The following is a 9,646-nucleotide window of genomic DNA, read 5'->3' on the forward strand; positions in this document are numbered from 1 at the left end:
TCAACGTTCAAATTACTTAAAATCACTGTTAGGGCTACCACTGCTTTATTTTTTATAGAGACATCCCTATTACAGAAGAAATGTTTATTTTTATCAAAACAATGGTCTTCGTGTGTTCATTGGTTTTTATGTCAATGAAAATACTTTCTAGAATATAGTTACGATCAAATTTTTATATTGATTATTTCAAATATAAATTTAGAATGTGTACCATCCCTAACAACAAACTTCAACAGAATCTCAAATGTGCAGTCAACATGAGAAATAAACAACAAAAAGCGAATAAAACGTTCCACCGAATCCACAAAAGGCACATATTCATAACTAAAATCATTTAAAAAAGCTAACTCTTCACTTAGTACAATACTACTAGCTAAAAATCGGTTATGTGTATATTATAGACCATAGACAATATACAATCTAAGCATTAGCTACTGGATTTTTTATCTGTAGTCAATGGAGTTCAATGAAATAAAACAATGTTTTTTAAATCGCGGTTTATTATACACATCCCGATTACATAACTTTTAAACGATTAACTTAACAAAGACTATTATTATTTATAATTTACACAGAACCGTGGCGAAACAATCAGATTATGAAGCTATTGTGTGCTATATCATATCAGCCCAAATTATTGCTCGAGTGTATGTTAACAGATAGTTCAAGTGAACTGGCAATTTCATTAACTAAATAAATACAATACGAATTATTTACTAGAGCGGTCTGCGAGCGAGTTTATTGCGGCAATAACATGTTCAAATGAGTAAACTATAAATTCAGCTTGATTTTACGGTTTATTAATCAATGAAATCAGCAATTTTTTTTTAGTATTATCACATAAAATCTGTTTTAAACTACGGATCATTTTCTAAACAATAAACCCACTTACGCCCGCATATAAAACTTAAATAAATCGATAACCAATCGGTTTGAATTTCAAGGCGAACATAAAAATACCGAATCGTGTGCTTTGCATTGAAAACTACGTGTTTCGAATCACGTTACGAAGTGAAACCTCTACAGTCGCCGCAATTGCGTATTGCGATCACAAACATTCTCGATCTTTCCACAACCTTCTAGAAGCATCTAGCACATTCTCGAAGTTTCACTTCCACGCGTGGCGGGCACGCGTTAAATTTTATAAATTTATAATAATCCGACACTAAATTACACAAAGCTATCTACATGAGCTCGTACGGTGTTGCCAGTTAATTAAAGCGGATACTTTAATACTGTCCACGGAGGAATGGCGTTGCTGGCAACATTTGTTTGGGAATGATTGTCTTGCGTTGTGTTCCTTCCATTCGCTTCCACATAGTTAACTGGACATATCTGGAAGGGGAAAAGCTACCATTAGCAAATGTTGATTAATAAAGCGCTACGAAATTTTGGATGCGAAAGTCACTCTGTCTGTCTATCGTTTCTTCAGGCGTAAACCACTGAACAGATTTGGATGAAACCTGGTTCAGATATTGTTTGAAACCCGAGACACATGGGATAGTTTTAATCCAGTGGGAACGGGAACTATGTGGATAAAACTGACCCAAGACTGTTTATGTCTAGTAAAACGTTAATTAATGTACTATAGAGACCTGAGTATCATCTGATAAGGGCGTAGCTGGTACACTCAAAAATACTTTTCATAAATAAAAATTTACATAAATAGTTATTTTTTTAGACTAGCATGGAATTAGCGTTAGCTATATTAGCTATGTAGAGCATTCCCCAGCCTCGCTCGTGGAACATATTTAAAGCACTCGGGGATTAGGTACATATCGAACGAAAAAGTTCCTGAGATTAGTGGGATCAAGCAAACAAAAATCTTCAAACAGGTTAGGATTCGTAGACAAATGCGGGGTGCACAATAAGTAATGGGTGCGTCTGTCAGCACTGAATCTATGCAAGTGCATATTTATTTGTGGTTATTTGTGAAAGTTGCACGGGTGGAATATGGAGCGGGGTGGGTTGCCAGAGAGGTTGCGGGTTGCCAGGGCTGGTGGTGGTTGTCAGAGTGGATTGCGGGCAGCGCGGGTGCGGGTTGACAACTTGTGTGCGGGTTCTCGCACTGCCCGAATGCGAGTTGCCAGTGAGAGTGCGGGCTGGCAGTGCGGGTGCCGGTTGGCAGTGGGGTACGATTGGGCAGGGCGGGTGCAGTTGGCAGTGGGGGTGCGGGTGGGCAGTGCAGTGCAGTGCGGGTGCGGGTGCGGGTGTACCTGGCGGGCTACTGGCAGCACTGCTTGCGCACGGAGTCGGCGGCGGAGGGGCGCACGTCGGCCGGCTCGGCGTCCGGCCGGATCACGTCGCCCTCGGGCGGCTCGCGCATCTGCTTCTGCGACACGATCCTGTAGATCTCTGCAATGGCAATGTGTATTATTGTGAGACGGTTTTTTTTGATTCGGTTACAATGACATGGCTAAAAAACTACTTGTTGTAAAGTGAACAACTGAATAATAAAATGTTTGAAAGTTCGAATATAATACAGTATGAATCAAATAAAATCATGTTTTTTTTTAAATAATTACATGACATAGGTATTGCCAGCAATCCCTTTAGGAATAAATATATTTAACTATCTTTTATCATTTATTACCCCTTAAAATCAAATATTTCAATCAAGGAAATGCTTGAAACGTGACACGTATTTTTACCTACATATGATTGTAGCAAAATTTCGAAATCGTAGCGAAAAAATGATAAAATGAAAAAAAAGAAACCCAACTTACCAGTAAGAATATTCTGGAATGCTGGTTCAACATTCGTGGAGTCCAAAGCTGATGTTTCAATAAAACTAAGTCCATTCGCTTCCGCAAATGCTTTCGCCTCGTCTGTTGGAATTGATCTGGAATAAACATGATAATATTCAGTAAAATTTCACATCATAAACTTAAATAATAATGTAAGATACTACAATAGCAATTTGGTATTATTTATATAGAAGAACTAAAGTAAATCATTTATTTGAAGATAGAAGGAAGACTGAAGGCTCCCAAGATAGTGTAAACTGTTTTTCAGGAACTCTACACTCTTAAGTTCGTCGACAAATGTACTAGTGATATTACTATTTAAACTGTTGAATACAGAACTTCATCAGCATGGTGGCTCCTGACGTATAGTTATATGCTGTATAATACACAGATGCCTGATATAGATAGTTCCGCAGCAGCATGACAAGCATATAATAGCCTATGCGGTCACACTTTCCCTGTACATACAGAGTCCAACCGTCACACAAGGCAAGGCTACAGTAACCATACCTGAGGTGCCTGAGATCGCTCTTGTTGCCCACCAGCATGATGAGAATGTTCTGGTCGGCGTGGTCGCGCAGCTCGCGCAGCCACCGCTCCACGTTCTCGTACGAGAGGTGCTTCGCGATGTCGTACACGAGCAGCGCGCCGACAGCGCCGCGGTAGTACGCGGACGTGATCGCGCGGTACCGCTCCTGACCGGCCGTGTCCCATATCTGGGCTTTTATGGTTTTGCCGTCCACCTGCAAGGTGTGTATGAATAAATATTTAGTTTGTACACGTGTTCTGGCTACTCAGCTTGCCTGGGCCTTTTTTAAATGGAGAATGCTTTTACGCATACCCAAGATCTTTGGGGAGGGCCCTGAAATAGCGGCCTACTAACTTAAGCGTATCTAAGCGCACGGTTATCTGAAAGTTCTAAATTTCTATTTTGTTTCATAGATATATACTTATGTATATGAATTTTTGTGACAATTGATAGTTTTAAATTTATATATTCCTGCCAAATGCAACGATCAACGGCTGACCAAACACTTCCAATTTTCTATATATAATGCCACATACAAAACGGTCTTTTTACAGTGTGGATAAAAACAATTTTATAAGTTTAATTTGATTTTCACTTGACTATATCATCTTTGTGATTTTTGATAAAACAGCGTCTCAAGTGTAGTGACGTGTAAGCCGATACGAGTACTCTTGCTCAATAGACTATAAAGGGCGTCTCTTATAACGTATAGTAAAGAACAAAAGCAATTTAGTATAATGCAGGATCGTCCCTGTCCTGATTAAGACAGGACAGTTTTTGCGTGACAAACATACACACATCCTTACAAACTTTGGCATTTATAATATTAATAGTTAGTAGGAAGTAGGATATTAGTAGTAGGATGTTACTGTTTATACACGAATCAATATTCACCCGCAATGGAATAAAACGAATAAAATAACTCGCAAATAAGAGAACAATAAATTAAATCGTGTTATAATGTAAGAGCAACGAAACAGGTGTTCACATATTATGAACAAACAGATTAACAATTGCTCACACACACAGTGACACATGCTGTTGATACGATTCTCGATAAAACTTTGAATAAAACGAAGGCATTTGTATTAATTTCAAGGATAGTAAACAGACCCTCATACAATCGATATTTATATATTCTAAATAAGAAGTTGTAATAGTGAAATGCTAAAAATTCAACTGTAATTTCCATAATGGGGAAAACATGAAATAGCAAATTTTACAGCATATATTGTCTATATTTTGAAGCGCTTTCTTTCATGTTTCACTTTTCTTGGTTATCGTATAAACAGACATTACTTTTCGGTTAAAATGAGCTATTTTTAAACGCTTCAATATTGAATATATCTTTGTCAGTTAAAAGGATTCACGTGTACAACATTTCTTTCACCTCACAAATTAGTTCATATTGAATAATTGAGTAGGTCGGTATAAAAATATCAGGACTTACGGTATCTACACTAAAATATATCCCTTATCTCGATTGCTAGTGTGAATGTGATTGAATACATCGAAGTCGCCGGCCTGAGGTCAAGCGAATATAATTAGAAGGTCGCCGACACTTCCCCTTATCATGCTTTCGTTTTTTACAATAGAGGATGTATGTTGTACGGAATATATATTTGAATATAACGGTAGTGGGCAGGAAGAACCCAATTCGCTCATATTAATAGACAATTAAAATACTGGAGGTTCCCTATATATGCAAGTGCGCTTTTTGACAGAGCAGGGAAAACGAAACAGTTTTAACAAATAGTCCGTACGTAAATTTGCCAAAAATGCCGATTATTACAGTCCAACTCGATCTAATAAAATAATTTAATTCCCAAATATTCTAGAAGCAAGCGTAGATATTTAACGAATCGAATCGCGTATGGAATTACAATTGTAATTCATTCTTTATACCTTGTAAAATTTTGTATTGCATAAGCGTATAGATTACAAGTTGAGATTAGAAGGTATTTCAATATACGCTTTCGTTACAACGTCATCGCTTACCGTTGATAATAATTTGGTGACACACCGTTAATCTATGACGACTGTTTATATTCCACGAATGTATTTTCACAATAATTGTAATATGAAATAGATAGCCATAAAAATCGCCAATTGCTTTGCGAACCGTTAGCTGTTAACGTGAACGTGTCCCTACACACAATCCTGTAGCAGCAGACCGGGAGAAACTGCATAACTCTGATTACAGTACTATTTTTTGTCTTAACTTCTTCGAGCGCTGCTGTAGATTTAAAGGTACGATCTTCGGAATGCAACGTTTGTTAAAGAACTAACAAAAAAATATTAGAATTAATAATGCCAGTTGTAATTCAACTATTAATAAATCTTTTTACACAAAGTTCACCGACTTTCTTGTTAAAGAGGTACCACATCCGATTCTTAAATGGGACCAAATGACAATAAAATGACAAATCAAACGCAAGATATGGTCGATCAATTAACAACTCACATGGTTTCGAGTTACAAAACTAAAAAAATAACAACAACGGTTGAAAATATAACTAGTGGTGACAACAAAGGATTTTATAGTCAGGAGAAGTTATCATATAAGAAACTAGGTTTCGTACGCGTTAAATTCGGAGTAAAACCCGTTTCCCCCCTCTTTTCTATGTTATCATACATATAAACCTTCCTCTTAAATAACTCTATCTATTTAAAAAACTACAAAATACGTTCCTTAGGTTTACTTATTTTCTATATATTATAAATATAGTGTCTGTACGCTTAGATCTTTAAAATTTTAAAGATCTAAGCATACAGACACGTAGAAGGCGGAAAGCGATTTTGTTTTGTACTATGTAGTGATTGTGATATGTGATCGTCGTAGTGAATGACATCATACTAAACAAGTTTTCTTTGCGGAGCTTTGCGATTACATCTTCCCACATATAATTTGTTGCAAAAACACATTTCTATGGAATGAAGAAGCTGACTATAAAAGGCTTCATTATAGCGTTAATATGCGTTCAACTAGAAATTTTATTAGTTCGCTATTCGTAGCTTTAAACGCATGCGTTAGTACATATTATACATTAATTTTTAATTGTCTGGTTGCTTGTTAACTCAAAAAGTTTATTTTAGCTATGAGCAAGTTATCAACGAGAAAAGTAGTCTGTATTATTCTCATGGGAGCTGAATTTTCACCACTAAAATAGCACACGCGGCTAAATTAATGATAGAAAATACGAGAGAAAATTTCAACACCAAGAGATATAATGTAGATTATGTGAAAAAAATATACAGGTATACAGTGTAATGACATAAAATGATTTCAGAAAAATAAAAACGATTTAAACTTAATAAAATATGAAACAAGCACCAAAGAGATTGACGACATTTGCAATAAATCTTGCTTGATATCGAGTTCTGTTATTGAACATCACACAATATATAACTAGACTAGACAATATAAATTAAAATACTCTAGGAAGTTCACTTGATATTAAGAAATAAATCAAGCCATATCAAATAACAGCAGACAATAAGGTCATGTTACATTCATATTTCGTATGTAAAAGATTACATCACCATTTAACAAAAGTGGTGCATTTAAATGGTTGTTACTTGGTTGTATGTACTAAAAAGCGATTAATTAAAAAGTTGCAAGTATGCCATATTTATATGTATATCAATTATGTAGTGCTGTAACAATTGTTTCAATATCTATTAGGTTTAAGCCTGTTGTCAAAGAAATAGCAATTTAATGAATGTATTCTAAATTGTTGTGTATTATTGGAAAATACTAAAATTACTAAATTAAAACTATGATTAACTAGGGGTCTGGTGGAGTTTTTTTTTTATATATAAAGATAATGAAATTCAATAGCGATGCTTTTCTTTATTTATTTTCGTGACCAATCGAGACATTATTTAAAATTTTATAATACATGCAACAAAAGTACACACATACACACATACATCTCATAGCAATGTAAGGAAGATACTCTACACACACACTTTATTATTATAATTAAAATTGTAAATACAAATTTATACTTTTGGTAAAGGTCAATGACACTATTTACTATTTCCCTACAATCATGACAAATACATGCTTGATACAAGCCATTCATTCAGGCTCTTCCGTGGTCCACTTACGTCCTATAGCACTCAAGAATGATGTACATATCCAACATTGAATAGTTTAAATTGGTCCTGAAGGAACTAAAGTGCTTGCATTCAGACAAACAAACAAACATTTAAGCTTTATATTATAAGTAAAGATAGAAATGACCTGTATATTTATATTTATTTGTTTGATTATAATAAAAACAATGTTGTGCATTTGTTTTGATTGTTCTCAAATCATATAAACAGAAAGGAAAATTTTGTTTTCATTATCTGTAAAGCTATTGTCTTTATATGATTAAATTGCTTTATAAGAAGAGGGAGTTATATTTTAGTAATGAACAGATTCAATATATTTTTAAACAACTTCAGGAGATTCTATGTTTGTCTCTATGTATTTATTTATATGTCATATAGACTAAATAAATTAAATAAATTAGTGTAACGGAATTTACCACATTACTAGTTTTTGTAAAAATGTGATAATATCAATGTCATAGCAATAACAATTATTTACATCAGTCACTTCTTAAATATCAATTTTAAATGTTTCATAACTCTCCATCCCAAAAAGGATTAAAATACCAAGATGAATCTTTTCATTAAAATAAAGTCTCCAAGATATTTGATACGTCAAAACAAGAGTAGTCTTGAGTATAACGTCAAAATTATCTACTATTTGCAGCGTTCACAAACAATTATGACATTGGGGCCTTCAATAATTGTGTATTAATCATTAAAAGGCAGACAAAGCACCTGTAACAACACTGGTGTTACCAGTGTTAATGGGTAGTGGTGACCATCTGACACCAGGTGGCCCACCTGCCATTTTGCTTGCTCTACCATTAAACAAAAAATAAATTATTTAATTATTAATAATTAATAAATTGCATGTAACCGACTACATTTTTTAAATGTCTCTACAGTCTACACATTATATTTGACTTGTATATTGTACAAATATGTGTTATTGTTAAAATTACTGTCAACAAAGGTATATACTTTGTATAACATGAATTGATATTAATATGAAAATCATTCAGACACATTAATCAGTTAATCTTCATTTTATTTATATGGTTTTTTAATTAAACATAAAGCTGAAGATGCACAAGAAATTTACATTTTCAGTATCAAAGTGTAGAAATTTTATTTAAAAAATGTGTCACCAATAACAAAAAAAAAAATGTAATTACACTAAAGCTAGCAAATATTTTCATTATCAAATAATTAATTGAGCAATCTCTTAAAATGAATAGATAAGTGAAATATAATTACAAAGGACAAAGGCAAATTAACTTTTAGTATGAGATTTGCTTATAGTAATTTCAGAAAGTAAATAATGAGTTACCTCTATACTTCTTGTTGCAAACTCCACTCCTATTGTTGATTTTGACTCCAAGTTGAATTCATTTCTAGTAAAACGTGAAAGAAGACTACTTTTTCCCACCCCTGAATCACCTATCAAAACAACTGAAACAAAGAAATTATAACGTTATAAATGTGAAGAAAAATTAGGCACATGAATATGAATTTACAATGAACTTTTAATACACAAAAATAACAGTTAGGTATATTGATTAGATCACAGATGAGTACAAGGTGACTCACTACTTAGCAAGGATCTTAAAATCGATTGGTTGTCGTCAGCTGATGGAAAACAAAAGAAATTTGCACTTTAATTCTCACAAAAACAATAACCGTGACTTAAACTGCGGAATATAACTATTCTATAAATATTCTAATGAAGTTTTTATATCGTAACTTGAAAATATACGTCATTAAACTATAATCTTTTGTAGGACAGACTAAAAGATAAATAGATTTTTACGCATCCGATTTCATATGTTTATTGATATTTTATATTAACAAACATTAGCACGTAGCTTACCTTTGAACAAATAATCATATTCGTCCTCTCTTGTACCCATTTTGATATTAAAGTTGTCCGTTCGACGTCAAAATCGGTCAACTAATAACGTCAAGATCGTAGAAACGTAAACAAAAATAGTTGTACACAAAAATATCACAGACTTGTAAAACACTGCACAGCTTTGCCAATATCACTTTTGATAACGGATTAATTAAATAAAAACGGGTTGAATCAAATAAAAATATTTAATTGTCTCAGAGACAAAATGGCGGATTGTTTTACGCCCCTATTGGTGCCTCACAAAACGTCATTTCAGCTGACATGTTGACGCCCTGTTGTTTCGTTCACTTTTTTTTAAATAATGGATGACATCGAATTCGAGGTATTTTGTTATCAAATATATAAATAAGTATG

At 33.9% G+C, this 9,646-nt stretch overlaps 1 protein-coding gene across 1 annotated transcript; it reads right to left on the reverse strand.

Annotated features, from left to right (window-relative positions):
- Nucleotides 1–482: 482 nt before the first annotated feature.
- LOC119835979 (ras-related protein Rab-11A) lies at nucleotides 483–9,549 on the reverse strand. The gene is made up of 6 exons (XM_038361117.1): nucleotides 9,251–9,549; nucleotides 8,711–8,832; nucleotides 3,258–3,490; nucleotides 2,727–2,842; nucleotides 2,217–2,355; nucleotides 483–1,335 (listed from the first exon to the last, which is right to left on the reverse strand). Exons 1-5 carry the CDS (start codon nucleotides 9,288–9,290, stop codon nucleotides 2,225–2,227), a joined length of 642 nt encoding a protein of 213 aa, XP_038217045.1. The 5' UTR covers nucleotides 9,291–9,549; the 3' UTR covers nucleotides 483–1,335; nucleotides 2,217–2,224.
- Nucleotides 9,550–9,646: the final 97 nt, after the last annotated feature.

The sequence above is a fragment of the Zerene cesonia genome, chromosome 3 (genome assembly GCF_012273895.1).
Source record: "Zerene cesonia ecotype Mississippi chromosome 3, Zerene_cesonia_1.1, whole genome shotgun sequence".
Taxonomy (NCBI): Eukaryota; Metazoa; Arthropoda; class Insecta; order Lepidoptera; family Pieridae; genus Zerene; species Zerene cesonia.

Bases quoted from the DNA above. Each gene is read 5' to 3' on its own strand.
- LOC119835979 (XM_038361117.1), bottom strand. From the start codon at position 9,290: ATGGGTACAAGAGAGGACGAATATGATTATTTGTTCAAAG. The intron at 8,833-9,250 runs GTAAGCTACGTG...TCTTTGTTTCAG, and splicing joins ATATGATTATTTGTTCAAAG to TTGTTTTGATAGGTGATTCA. The intron at 2,843-3,257 runs GTATGGTTACTG...TGTTTATTCCAG, and splicing joins AGCGATCTCAGGCACCTCAG to ATCAATTCCAACAGACGAGG.